At 49.8% G+C, this 14,659-nt stretch overlaps 1 protein-coding gene across 2 annotated transcripts in view; it reads right to left on the bottom strand.

Moving 5' to 3' along the window:
- Positions 1-3: 3 nt before the first annotated feature.
- The window catches only part of NTPCR (nucleoside-triphosphatase, cancer-related), a 29,765-nt gene continuing 15,109 nt past the window's right edge, over positions 4-14,659 (bottom strand). Inside the window, exons 4-5 of one of the 2 annotated variants that reach the window (XM_019712892.2) lie at positions 10,583-10,792; positions 4-577 (exon numbers count right to left, since the gene is read on the bottom strand). In XM_019712892.2, the coding sequence (XP_019568451.2) occupies positions 509-577; positions 10,583-10,792 (279 nt within the window). In that variant the 3' untranslated portion in view covers positions 4-508. The remainder of the gene's footprint in view (positions 578-10,582; positions 10,793-14,659) is intronic. The other variant, XM_019712893.2, reaches the window with a different exon arrangement.

Here is a 14,659-nt window from a genome sequence, read left to right as displayed (position 1 = left end):
GTATCTGCAAACATCACATTAACTTTTAATGTAGTAAGCAATACACAAGCAGTAAGAGATGGATAGGGGAAAACCTAAATGGTTTGCTTTTGAAATAGTGATTTTTAAAAATCAAATAACATTACTTGAAGGTGCTGGGACGGCAGCTGCACCTGGAAAGGGACTCGGTGCTCAGGACACACAGAACCGAGGAGGCGGTGAACACGTGTATGAGCTTCAGGGGGGCCGTCTCCATCGAATACTCTGAAAACCACTTCTCATCTCATCTTTACCCAAATCATACGCACAACTGCAAGAGGAAATAAACAAATCTCTCGGCATAAATCAGCCCCAGTGGATGGTTAGTCTTAGAGTCAATCCAGCATTAAGGCTAATTCGATCCTTTAAACACTTTATGGAAAACAGCTGTCAGGCTCTTTGGAGAAACCTGCAGGCACAAAGCCTTGACAGGCTCCTCGGGAACGGGCACATTTCCCCATGTGCAGAAAAGCAGTGACACAGATCAGCTTCATTTCCGGCCGCTCTGCACACACGTCACAATTTCTGTCAAAAGGTGGTTTCTATTCTCCTTGGTGACCTGTGGGGAGAAGCGAGAGAGTGGGCTTCAGAGTTCCTTTCCTGTCTTCAGTCCTCTGACAGGTCATATTCTACAAGAACAGCCCGGAAGGTGGAGGGGCGAGGTTTGTTCTGTGAGATGTGACCTGGGAGGAAGCCCAGCTCTCCAGACGCTCTGGCAGCAGGACAGGTGTCCTGCTTTGTCCTGCTTCCCATCCCACCAGCGGCTTCTGCAAAGTGAAAGGGCGTTTCCAACTGGCAGATTTAACCACAAAAAGAGCTAAGAATGAAGCCCGTGCAAGGCACTCTGGAACAGACGATGGGACGCAGGATGGGACACGGCCCGAAGTGAGCTGACCTGACAGGAAGGAACTGCCCGAGTGAACCAGGTGGGCCCTCGGAGAGCAGCTGGCCATGTCACATCCACAATCCTGGATGCCCCCAAAGGTCACTCATCTACTCATCTCTCTATGAACTTGGAAAACCTGAGCGTTGCCAAGAGCCCGACATCAGCCAACTCCACCTTCGAAAGATGGGGAAGCTGACACCCCGAGAAGTCAGGCATTTTCCTGAGAGCCAGTGGGGGACGCACTGCAGACTAGACCTCAGGCCTGCAGACCCCAGTGTGCTTGCTCTGCAATTGGTACCATGACAAAAACAAAAGTAACGAAGAGTTTATCGAGCTTTACTTGACGTTTGTCATTTTTCCTTCTTTCACAGCCACAGTCCCAGTGAGTACAACAGAAGCATTCCGACACCCCCGGGGAGCTGGCTGCTGCTCAGGCAAGGGCAGGGCCACAACTCCTCCCCTCACGGGTGCCTTCCTGTTTGGCCCCACACAACATTCACCCATTCAGCACTGATGGAGTGCCACCCAGAAACGGCAAGGTGCTGCGGGCAGAGAAAGGGCTCAGATGAGGGCTTGACTTCACAGAGCTCGCAGACCAGGACGCAGGGACAGACGTGAAGCGCAGCGTGCACAGTGGATGGCAAAGGACCCATGAGAATGGGGAGCAGGCAGAGCGGGTGGGGGAGGGGTCAGGAAAGGCTTCCACAGACTTCATTGTCACAGGTGGACAATAACAGAAGGGCACCCAGACGGAATGTCCTGAGCAGAAACTCATGGTCAGTGAGTGCACCTGGGAAACCCAAGTGGGTTCAGGGTGGGTGGTGGGCCCTGAGACGGGCCTGGTCCACTGCAGACTTCACACCCCGTGTCCACCAGATGGCCTGGCACACAGTAGGTGCTGATAAACATCTGATGAGGAAATGCACAGTGGATTCCTCCCTCTGGTGCCAGCATCCACTATCCCTTCCTGTAAGTGGCTGACTTTCTTTTGGGAGACCACCCATCTAAGACCCAGCCTTCGGGGAAGAGGTACAAGCTGGGCCAGGAGCTCCCTGAGCGCCTGCGCCCTGACAGGGCTGAGCTGAGCAGCCAAGGCTGAGGCTGACGCACCAACTGCACTGTCCAGACACTGCCTGCTGGTCCCTGCCGGGTCGCTCCCCGGGCAGCTCTGTCCCCCTGAAATGTGGACCATTAGCTCTGCCTTCAGCTTGAAGAGAAACCGCAGCCGTGCAAGGCTTTTTGTGCTGTTTTCACTTAAGTTAGCCTAAATCCATTTCTGCTATTGGCCTTCAAGGAACCCCTCCCTGTGGAGGGGGGAGAGGAGGCAGCGGGCATCCAGTGCTGGAACTCGGGGGGCTCTTGGGGAGGACTCCTGTGCGGAGTAAGGATGGCGGCCAGAGCCCTCAGGTCCCCTTGTCCTGCCCTCGCCATTTCACCAGGTCTCACACTAGGCTCTGCCTGCAAAGTCTGAGAGGTACCTCAGAAGGAGGACAAGAGGGGCATTTGGGGCCCCTTCCTCTTCTCTGAATAGCCCATCACTTCCTTTATACATGTCAGAGAAAGGAGGAGTCGAGCTGGGAGAGGGGGAGTGCAGAGGAAGAAAGAGGGATGATAAGTAAACGGGAAGTGGGGAGGAGGAAAGGAAACACACTGTCCAGCTGGAAAGAATGAACTGTACCTTGGCAAGGGTGAGCAGGGGCAGGTAGGTGAGCCCCACCTCCAGGTGCCCATAGGAGCTGCGACTTAAGTGAGGTGACATATAATGAAACCAGGTTACCACCAGCTACTGATGGAAACGAGAGTTAAGTTCCTAGGAATCACGTCGACCTTATAAGGAACGACACTGAACAAAACGTTATCGGAGGACCTGCGTCCTCAGCACACGCTGCCTGGACGGTCCCCGAGGACACACCACGGAAGGGAGCTGTCAGAGAGGCACCTTGTGCATCTGACGTCACCAGTTCTGTGTTGGGTGGTTCCGATGTCGCTCATTGTAAGTTAAGGTGGTGCAATGAGATACACACGAGAGAAAAGGAGCAGAAGCAGCGAGGATGGAGAGGGCGGGAGGGGACCTTCCTCAGGTCATCCGAAGGCTCCATTTCTGTTCCAGAACGGTCAGGGGGCATGTGCAGGGACATGAAGGGGAGACAGGGGATGCCATCACCTGAGACACGGGTCTCGTGTGAAGGCTGTTTAGGTGGCAGAGCCAAGGCCTGCAGAAAAATCGGACGTGGCCGGCGAGACTTCAGGGAAGACAGATACCATGGCATTCCGTGTTTCCGGGAAACGCCTCATCTTCTCCACCCGGCATCACGTGGCAACCTGGTCCCGGCTCTCAGCTTTCGGCCGAGTCACCTCATTTCAACTCCACACCAGCTCGCAGGGTTGTCCCCGTGTCACACAGGAGCAAACGGCAGAGGAGATGGGGTTTAAGGACAGACGAGGACAGAAGGCTCCTCCCTGCCCAGGAGTCCTGAGTCCCTGCCCCTGCCCCACAGAGATCCCGCCCTGCCTGCTCCGGAGCTGCTGGGGGCTCAGGGTGGCCCAGCAGGGACGGTGCCTGCTGCTGCCCACGTGCACAGAACACTCTCTAAGCCGCGGTTAGATACAAAAAGAATTCAAATTAAAACCAGAAAAGCCCCATTTTGAGAACGTTTTCTCATTACAAGTTAGTGTATGGGATGCAAACATGCCCTTCCTACCCTGCGACCCCGTCTGGTTGCCCTAGGACTGCTGACGACCACGCAGGAGGGCGGCCGTGTGCTCAGGGACGGCGCTCCGGGCCGGTCCGCGAAGCCAAACGCAAACGCTGAACAAGGACCGCAGCAGCGGCCAGCCTCGGCCTCCCCCTGCGCACGTCTAGCCCACTTGCTACTCAACCACCAGAATGCGCTGCAAGGGCTTCCTGAGGCTATTAGACGAGGAAAGTGGGGGCTGGGCACAGAAAAAGGAGCCGAGGGAGACTGCAGAAAGGAACAAAGCTGCCCCCTCTCCTCCTCCCTGACTGCAGCCTGACGAGAAAGGAAGGAAGCTGGCCAGAGCCTGAGCCCCTGTCCTGCCCGTGGCCTGGGGACCAGGTGGCCTGGGGACCAGGCTGTGTCTCCTTCATCCAGTATCTGGCACGCGGTGGGTATGCAATAAACTCTAAATGCTAAGCCGAGGAGGGTCTCTGAAATGTAGCTGAGCGGTTAAATAAAGACGACGAGGACACTGCCAGCCTAAGTGTCCGAGTCACTCTGTGCCTCCGGGGGCCATGTAAGTACCTAGGAGTTACTAGCGACTCGAAAGCCGTAAGGTAAGGAAAGCTGGGAGCATTTGGGCAGAGGAACCGGCAGAGGAAAAAGGTCTTTTAGTATGCCTCCTGTATGCAAGAAAGCAAAACAAAACCATACGTGTCCTTGAAACTGCATGGGATGGGCTGTGCAGTTTCTAATAAGCAAGGGATTACAAAAAGAAATTAATTTGCAAATGCTCATGATACTAGTAAGTTCACACATAGCAAAAGTTATTACTAGTCTCTTTGTTACATGTTTTCTCTATTTCATTATATTAAACTGAAAAATAGTATCATTCATGAATCCAAAACCTCTAACTCTACTTTTCCTTGAAGGTTCAATTTTTTCAACCAAGAATTATCTTGGCAGTGGGGTTTTCAGGAACCCAGTGTCCATGGCCAGGGAGGGACTACATGTCCGTGTACAATGGCACTGTCACGTGGCCCAGAGGAGAAAGGTGCGATGGCCCTTTGTTTGGGTATCCTGTCTGCTGACTCCTGTGTGTGAGTATATAAAATAGCTTTACTGAGATATAAATCATATGCCATAAAATTCAACCTCTTCACAGGTAGAATTCAGTGGTTTTCAGTATCCTCCGAGTTGTGCTGTCATCAACACTACCTATTTAGAATATTTTCATCACCGCTCCAATAACCCCATTCTCATTCACTACACTTCCTCCTTCCCCCGAGCCCTGCTGACCCCTCATCTACTTTCTGCAGCTATAAATTTGCCTGTTCTGGACACGGTGTACAGCTGGAGTCACACAATATGTAATATTGTGACTGGCCTCTTTCACGTAGCACAATGTGATAGTAACTCATCCATGTATCACCACTTCATTCCTTCCTATTCTCAAATAATCTCCCACTATATGTTTACAGCACATGTTGTTTATTCCTTCATCAGTTGCACATGTGTGTTATTTCCATTTTGGGGCTAGTATGAATAAGGCTGCGATGAACGTTATTGTACAAGTTTTTGCATGAACATATGTTTCCAATTCTCTTGGGTAAATACGTAGAAATGGACGTTATATAGTTACTCCAAGTTTCCTTTTTGAGGAACGGCAGAACTTTTCCACGAGGGCTGCACTATACATTCCTGGCAGCAGGGTCCGAGAGTTCCAGTTTCTCCATGTCCTCACCAATACTTGTCGTTTTCCATTTCTTTCCTTTAATTTTACAACAGCCATCCTGGTGGGTGTGAAGTGGTCTCTCACTGTGGTTCTCACTTGCAGCCTCTAACAACTAATGACGCTGCACATCTTCTCATGAGCTTATTGGCCACTTGTCTATATTTGGGGAAATGTCTTTTCAGATCCTTTGCCCATTTTTCAATTGGTTTATTGTCTTTTTATTATTGAGTTATAAAAGTTCTCTATAAATCCTGGGATACAGGTCCTTTATCATATATATTATTTATAAATATTTCCCCCCAGTCTATAGGTTCTCCTTTCACTTTCTTGATGGTGTCCTTTGAAGCACAAACATTTTTAATTCTGATGAAGTCCAACTGATCTATTTCTCTTTTCTTTCATCACTTGTGCATTTGGTATTGTGTCAAAGACTTTGCCTAATCTAAGTTTACAAACATTTGCTCCTATATTTTTTTCCTAAGAGTTGTATCATTTTAACTCTTAAATTTAGGTCTACCATATATTGAGTTAATTTTCGTGTATAATGTGAGGTAAGTCAGAATTCATTCTTTTGCAAGTGGATGTCCAGTTTTCCAGCGCCAGTTGTTGAAAACATATTTTTGCTCATTAAATTATCCTGGCACTCTTGTCCAAAACCAACTGATCATAGATGTAAGGGTTTATTTCTTGACTTTGAATTCTATTCCATTGATCTATGTGTCTATTCTTATGCTAGTACTAGACTGTCTTGATTACTATAATAGTAAGTTTTGAAATCAGGAAGGGTGAGTCCTCCAACATTGTTCTTCTTTTCAACATTGTGTTAACTGGGTCTTTCGCATTTCCATAAGAATTTTAGGATTAGCTTATTGATTTCTATAAAACCTCTACCTGATTTTGACCTAGAGGTTGACAGATGTACTCTCACCCCTGTATCTACAGAACAGAGTGGACCAGAGGACCCAGAGGACAGCACAAAATTCCTGGTGAGATTAAAATGCTTGATGCTTTGCTTGATTTAAAAAAAAAAAAAAAAAAGGACACGGGAGGGAAGAGTAAGAGGAGGACTAAAATTTCCAAATTGGAGGGAAGTTGGGACCTAGTTCCTATTACTCTTGTGATCTTGCAATCCACATATAAAAACTAAAACTATGAAAACCACTTTATGGAAAGAGCAAGTTTAAATGGCTCTGAGTTCAGAATAGTGAAATAGATTTGAGTTATAGTAACATTTTTATATGGTAGAAAAATCAAAATAATTTCTAGGAATCTGAGGTTTCACAGCCAAATCATCTGCACCAACCCTATCGGAGAAGGCTCAGGCTCAGGGTTTGGAGTCCGAGCTGTGCCACCTAATTGAATGACCTTGGACAAGTTGTGCAACCTCCCACCGATACACGGAGATGCTGAGACATCCCTCAGCAGGTTACCATGACATCTGTATGCAGAGGCAGCACAGTGCCGAGCATGGCACCCAGATCCCAGGCCCGTGACAGCTGGCCTCCCTGACGACCTCAGTCAGTGCTCAGCAGACTCCAGGTGCGTCCTCGGTCCCCTAGCAGGTAACATTCTCCAGCATTTCCATCAAGGAAATAGTTCAAAGGAAATCCAATGACATATGCTTCCTAAATGCCACTAAGATGACCAAACTCCTATTTTTTCTTTTTTTAAGCAGTGACTAGCAGGGATAAAAATCTTGTTTTCATGCTATTAATTCGAGGATGATGAAAACAGCACACACAGCTCTTTCGAGTGTTCTCGATCCATGAAAATCTCCCTCAGCTGCCTCTACAGCACTAAGATCGTCATCTTCAGTAAATGTTTTCTGACAATTAGCCTCAGGGAACCAACTATCGAAATAAATTAAAAACAGTTTTCGTGGCTATCTTTAGAGAGCAGTAAACTCTAGACACACGAGATAAAAATGTAACCAAGTTCTGAAAGAGAGGCGTAACTTTCAGGAAGGCAAGTGTACTGGCACATATACCACAACAGAAGTTTCTAAATTACCAAAACCATCCTCCAAAGATATGAAGGTTAGATCTTTCGTGATAGCCCCACAGGTCCCTGAGGCTCGACTCTTCATGTGTTTGTTTTTGGTCGTTCTTTGTTGCGTAATTTCTACTGTTCTACTGAGTCTTTGTCAAATTCACTGAGTCTTTGTCAAATTCACCATTCTGCTGGTGAGTCCATCCAGACTTTTTCATTCAGTGATTGTATTTTACAGTTCTAAAATTTTCATTTGATGCTTTTTTATATCTTCCATATCTTTGCTGAGACTTTCTATTTTTCATTTGTTTCAAACATGTCTGTAATTGATCACTGATGCATTTTCATGATGGTTGTTTTAAAACCTCTGCCCAGGTGTTCTTCTGAAAAGTAATGCTGTGTTTACCTGACACTACTGAGAATGGTGAGTCTCGATCCTATGAATCGCTCTGAGTGGAGGAATGCCCCCATATCGTGAGTTCAGTCCTGTCTCCACATGCACGATGCACGCACCCGCTAGCAGGGCGAGGCTGCTCCCCACACTGTACAGCACTTATTTCCTTCCCTGGAACGCTCGCCCTTCTCTTCCCTACTTCCTCCTTTGAAAACCCACCCACGAACCCCTCTCCTCAGGACACCCCTGCCTCTCCTTCTGCTCATACAAGTCCTCCCTGTTCTGCCCCCAGTTTTGACTGTCCCCAGGTCTGTTTTCCTTGAGAGGCACGACCGTGCGTCCCATGTGCCTGTTCCGTGGACTAAGTGTCAGGGGCAGAGTGCGCTCAAAACTGGACTCGGGTAACTTCACTGCATGTTAGAAAAGGAGGGATGCAGATACAGCTGATCTAACCCCTACATTTGCAGAGAAGGAAAATGAGGTTCTTCATTCATAAAACAGGAACAGAAAGACCACACAAGCCCCAGAAGAACACAGAGAGACAGGAAGACCGGGGCGGGGGTCTGCCAGCTCCTCTCTTATATAATCAACCCAAAGCTAATCACTTTATTTATACATCGTTCAGAGCAGTGATTACCTTGCCTGGACAATAATTTCCAGACTGAGAGAGCAGAGAAAATGTGCTGTTATCTTAAGATAAAACATGTTTTCCTGGACAGAACAGTCAGCTCCCCTCCATCCCACCTTAGGACCTTTAGATTAGATTTGTTTGCAGAGACAGCCAATCCCTGGAGCTTAACACCAGCAATTTCCCAGCCTCCCAGCCTGGGAGCTAGCCGGCCTGAAAACTAATTGTCTTTCATAATCTTTCACTACTCATTGCTTCTATTTCTACAGAAACTCTAGAATCACAACTAAAAACTAATATGGAGGCCACGTAAAGTATCGGGTAGAAAAGGCAACATAAAACTCTGAAGACAGGTGCCCCACAGACTTTTCAAAGACGCCACTGAGGACGTGACCTTGCATGGCTGTCAGGGCTCAGCTCATGTCAGCTCCTTGAGACCTTTTCTGATCACCACCTCCCTCCCCCACCTCCAGCCCCCAACGACCTCAGTGCCCTAGTTTATTCTCTCTTTGTTTCTTGATTTCTGAAATTGCCTAACTGCTAGCTTACATTTTTCCTATCTGCTCCCCCATTAGAATGGGGGACTTGGTCAGGACTGTTCATCAGCAAGACTTAGAATGATGCCTAGCAGAGTAGATGGAAAGAAGGAAGTGGGGGGAGGGGGGAGAAAAAGAGGAGGGGGGAGAGGAAGGGAGAGAGGAGGGAGGATTTTCCAAGTGTGACTGGTCTAACCCTAACGGTTGTTTACTGTACCCAAAGTAGCCCAGGATACTTTGGTGATAACAATTCGGACGTCCCACTAGGGCCAGCTGGCCATGGTGACATTTGAACCATGATGTAAGGTGCTCATTGTTGCTCTGCAGCTAGAGCGCACGTTCCACTCTCCGATGGGGGTGGCCCTGCCAGCCTGACCTGTTCACTTGGCACCAGCTGGGCCAGTGAACTTTTAAACTGGGGGTGGGGGGAAAGGGGTACGGGCAGAGCTCAGCCAAGGGCGTGGCTATCGCTGGCACAAACCGAGGGGAAGAGGGCAAGACAGTGTCTGACTCAAGGATAAGGAGCGACCATGGGGAAAGAAAAGGCAAGTATCTAAGCCAACGCCAGCAGCCCGAGCAGAGTCCCATACAACGGGATCTGCCACTGGTGAACGCGACAGAACTACGCACCTCACGTGCTACCACAAAGCTGCTCCCACTGCACGGGCTTCTTAGAACAGACTACCGGGCCCGCGGTCAGGGCGGGGCCTCCAAGTGCCTGTCTCACAAGCTCCCGGGTGAGGCCCACACTGGGCTGCAAACCTCACTGTGCCGAGCAAGACGCCACAGCTGAATTGTCCGTGGGGCTGTCGAGGCACGGGCGATGTGGCCAATGTGCCTGAGGGACTGAGTGTTTTACCTTATTTAAGCGTGAACAGCAGCTAGGACAGTGCACCGTGCCAATAGTACTTCCATCATCGTAGAAAGTTCTACTGGCTGGTGACATGCCATAGCACCTGGTAGCCATGGCCTCCCTTCCCCAAAGTGGGTCGGTCCAAAAGGGAAACTTTAAAGTAACACGACACTTACTTGCCTCTGTATCCCAGTCTGACGTCACCCTGATTACAGCCACTCGGGCGATTCAGACCCCGGCAAGGTCCTGTGTCCGGAGCCACTGACCCATCAGATGGCTCCCTCACAGCAGGTTTTTGTTTTCATGGAGAGAGGTGGACTCTAAGTCTATAAACTCCTAGAAAATAAGACTCCCCTACATTCTACCATAAGGGAAAAAACGGTAATTCCAAGCCAGAGATGGATTCTAGAGCCCCCTGCTGTGTGAGGTCCTGCCCTTGTGAGGTCCTGCCCGTGTGAGGTCCTGCCCATGTGAGGTCCTGCCTATGTGAGGTCCTGCCCTTGTGAGGTCCTGCCCTTGTGAGGTCCTGCCCTTGTGAGGTCCTGCCGTGTGAGGTCCTGCCCATGTGAGGTCCTGCCCGTGTGAGGTCCTGCCCTTGTGAGGTCCTGCGCATGTGAGGTCCTGCCCTTGTGAGGTCCTGCCCTTGTGAGGTCCTGCCTGTGTGAGGTCCTGCCCTTGTGCATCCTGCCCGTGTGAGGTCCTGCCCTTGTGAGGTCCTGCCCTTGTGAGGTCCTGCACATGTGAGGTCCTGCCCTTGTGAGGTCCTGCCCTTGTGAGGTCCTGCCCATGTGAGGTCTGCCCTTGTGCGGTCCTGCCCATGTGAGGTCCTGCCCGTGTGCACAGGCCCGGGGCCCTGGCTACTCACACTGAACACCATGACGTCGGGCCTGTTCCGTATCTCTTCCACAAGGGCCAGCAGTTTCCCTTTGGGGACGGGGATGGTGCCGAGGACCACGATCCCTGGGGTGGACAGTGTGTGACGAGTGGCCTGGATGAAAGGCTGGCTGAAGAGCTCCATTTTCCCAATCTCATCGATGACACACACTCTCTGCCCTGGGCCACTGCTGGAACCTGCCTGAAGATGACAAAGACATTCACTGGGACACCGATGACATACCCGACAAAGGGCTCAGGGGTCCCGCTCCCCAGTCACTCACCAACCAACAGTCATACCAGGGAAAGTCAACCACACTTTGGGAGACAGAAGACCATGTCACAGTCCACACGAACAATTAACTGGCCACCCAGAATCCCCCACCCAGAACACTCACTGCCCCGAGCCTCCCAGTTTTCCTGGCAATTTGTAGTCCTCTAGAGAGGTTCAGTAATAACCAAGCTTTATATTTATATACTCCCAGAAAATAAGCAGGACCTGAATGCCTCGGGATTCAAAGAAATGAGACAACAAGCCTGGCAGCCCTTAATAACCTTGGCCTCTTCTCTTTTGGTGTCAAGTCAATGAGATTCCCTGTTTGGCGGGAGGACATAACTGCTGCGAACGAATGCCTGTATATTTCATATTCTGCACTATGAGTGTGGTGGAAAGAAGTGAAAATGAAAAGGAGTCTCAGTTAAAAGAAAAAAGTGAGCAGGGCTGTGCCCCTTAGATCAACACGCCCTTTCTAATAACTTGATTCCAACTCGTGTCCGTCATTGCCTTGACACCCCACTAGAACAGGTGTGGGGCCAGGCGTCCTAATGACTCCCGGCTCCTGGGACTCGCACCTATGGAGACTCCCCACCCCCAACGCAGTACCGGGCTGGTCTGTGTAACCACTAGGATACGGCAGAAGTGAGGGCACACTGCTTCTGAGGTCAGGTAAAGGGGCCTACTGCTTCCATCTTGGTTTCTCTCAATATCTGTTTCTCTCTCCCCCGCTCTTTGGGCTCACTCGTTCCGTGGGAAGACAGCTGCCATGTTGTAAGGACATCCAAGCAGCTGACGGTCCATGTGGAAAGAACTGAGGCCTCCCACCAACCATGACAGTGGGTGTGAAACAGCCCCTTCCCAGTCCAGCCTCAGATCTCACAACCCCCTGAGACACCCCAAGCCTGACCCACACAGCGAAGCCATTTCTGGATTCCTGACCCAGAGAACCCATGTGAGACAATAAGTGTTTGCTGTGATAATCCGCTGCATTGGGGGTCATTTGTTACACACAGAAACTAACAAATGTCCTCTCTCAGAAACCTCCCGAGGAAGCTGCCATGCCTTGGAGGAGTCCTGCCACAGCAGTGGCACACAGACCACACAACAGACACTTCCACGAGTGCTGAGTGACACGTTATAATCTCTGTACAGATAGTTACTCGGAAGAGTGTATGGAAGCTGAATTACAGAGCACTTTTCATTAAGCCCTTAGGCCCCATAAATAACATCAGTCCTCTCTCAGAAGGCACGTCTGAGCTGAGCTCGGTCTGGCTGCACTGCAAACACCACAGCTGAACTGTCCCCGGTGCAAGGTGACTGGCGGTGGCAGGCATGGCTCAGGAGGGCCAGGGCAGGTGCCGAAGGCCTGTGCGGTGCACAGAGGGGTGGGGTTTTGTCCATCAGCTGGGAGGGTCTTAGTGGGGGGGGCTCACAAATACTACAAAGGCTGCTGGCCCCCCGTGTGGGGTCAAGAACACAGGCGACACAAGTTTTAGGAGACAAGACTGGGGGTGCTAAAGCTGGCAGTGACTGCTGACTGCAGGGAGCAGCAGAGCAGTGGTTTTCAAACGTTCAAGCAGGAGGCACTCTTTTTATTTTCCTTCCTATTATCCATAGGTATCACTTATTTTCTACGCCTTTTATTAGCAGAAGACAGAGAGGGGGTCCTTTGTGATCATCCAAGAGAGGTCTAAACAATTAAACTCCGTGTTTCTAACACACTTCATTTTCACCTTTCAGTTTAGTTGTATGTGTGTGTGTCCATACACACACACACACACACACACACACACACACCACACACACACACACACGGACAAGGTTGTATTAATTTTTTCCTTTCCAGTGGAATTGAATGATGCTGCAAAGCTGAGCTGCAGCAGCTCATGTTGCCCTCCACTGGGGGTGATACAAGGAAGAAGCGAGTGTCCGTGAAGTAAGTCACTATTCATTCCGAATTTGTTCTTCAAAAATGAAGGGCAAATTGGGGAGAAACGAAACAGCTGTCTGCCACCTGCTTGTGAGCATAAAAAGAGACAATCCCACAAGTGCAAGCCATTCCAACTGACCAGCCTCTTACCAAGGAGCGTGTGGGGCATTCTGCCGCCTACGGAGACCATGAACAGTGGTGGGCCATCCTTCTGGAGGCCTCCACATAAAAGTCAAACAGAACTCTCCTCTGGCATATCAAAATGACAGTTTTGAAAGCACTTAATTCAGACAAAGAGGGACAATATGCACGAACGTGTGTGTGCCGGTCGTACACAGGCATCCAGTTGGGCACAGACATGTGGGTGGGCAAATCATGTGGGCGCGCAAATCATGTGGGCGCGCATGCGCAAATGCCAGCAGCGGAGCAGCGGAGCACAGTGGCCCTAGGACACCCTTCCCGCCTTTCTTCCCCAGTCACTAAGGACAGCTCACCCACTCCGATGTCCACCAAAGGTATCGGACACACACACACACACACAGATACTATCTTCTACCAACTCAGAATGCCCGTTTGAAAACCTGAGCTTATCTAAAAATCCTCATTCTGCCCCCAGTTAGGGACTTTTATTTATCATCTAGGAACTACTGCGATCTCAAAAAGTAAGTCTTGGATTTTCAATGAAAAGTGGAAGCTATTCATGCTCAGTTGAGAGGCAGCTATCAGATGCTAGGCCACCAGAAGCATGTAAACACTCAGCTTGTTTTTCTAAGTAACACATGAACATTCATTCAAGGGCTTAATAAAAGAACTACTATTATGTTCAAAGTTGGTTTATTTCTATATAAATTCAAGCCATTTTAGAGGGAAACAAAAAATAAGCCAATGAACAAACAATACCCTGTTCGCATTGTCCGGAACCCTGCTCTGAGCTGAGACAGACGCCGCCTCCCGGCGCTGGGGCCCGCATCTGGGAACCGTCAGGAGCCCGCCTGCCGCGCAGTAACAAGGCTCGGGAGGGACTGGACCTGACGGCACCGGGGAAGGAGCCGGGACCTGCGGCGGCTCGGGGCCGGGGGTTCCGATCCTGCACACTGGGTGTGCGGCGCGGCCTTTGTCCCTCCTCAGCCTCTCTGCGTCCCTATATACTCATTCATCACACTCCTCCCTTAGGCTAACGCTGCAGCTGACCGTACATTTCCATTGTCGCAAAGAGTGAGAAAAGCTTCTTTGTGCGAGCGCATTTTAGTCCCTGTGTGTTCTGAGAGGAAGGACGGTGCCTTGGGGGGAGTCCTGAAAGTGACCAGTTGGGGGAAGAGAACTATGAATAACGTTACAGGCCGGGCTGCACGCAGCGCTTTGCTTTCTGGAAATATTAAATAGATTTATAACAACAACATATCTTGGTACCAGTTATGCCAGAGACCTGAAAATAGTGTGTTTTCTTTGGCCCTTTGTTTGATCTTTACATGTGCTCATAAGTATATAAAGAAAGTATAAACATAAAGCGATTTCATTTAACCAAAATACTGAACCGACAGAAAGCTAATTAAAGTGGTGTTTGCCTTATTCTGAATGATTCACTTCAGAACTATCTCTGGTGGTATTAAGGTTAACTGTTTGTTAAAAATCAGACACACAGACGGCCTTCTGAGCTTGTCTGTCAGGGTCGGCCAGTGTAAGTCACGGGAGGAACCAGGCTGCCTGCTAGCAGTCAGGCAGATCTGTAGCCCTGCCCCACAAACAGCCACAGAACTGGGGGCCAGAAAGGCCAACGGTGGGAACAGCGGCCACCGCCGAGCCAGCCCACGGTTCCTCAACCCTCTTACGTTATTAGTTTAAAATGCAGGGCTCCAATTAGC

This window comes from Rhinolophus sinicus, linkage group LG12, assembly GCF_036562045.2.
Source record: "Rhinolophus sinicus isolate RSC01 linkage group LG12, ASM3656204v1, whole genome shotgun sequence".
Classification (NCBI taxonomy): Eukaryota; Metazoa; Chordata; class Mammalia; order Chiroptera; family Rhinolophidae; genus Rhinolophus; species Rhinolophus sinicus.
The sequence above is the reverse complement of the archived record's forward strand: the minus strand, read 5'-3'. Positions and strand labels throughout refer to the sequence as shown.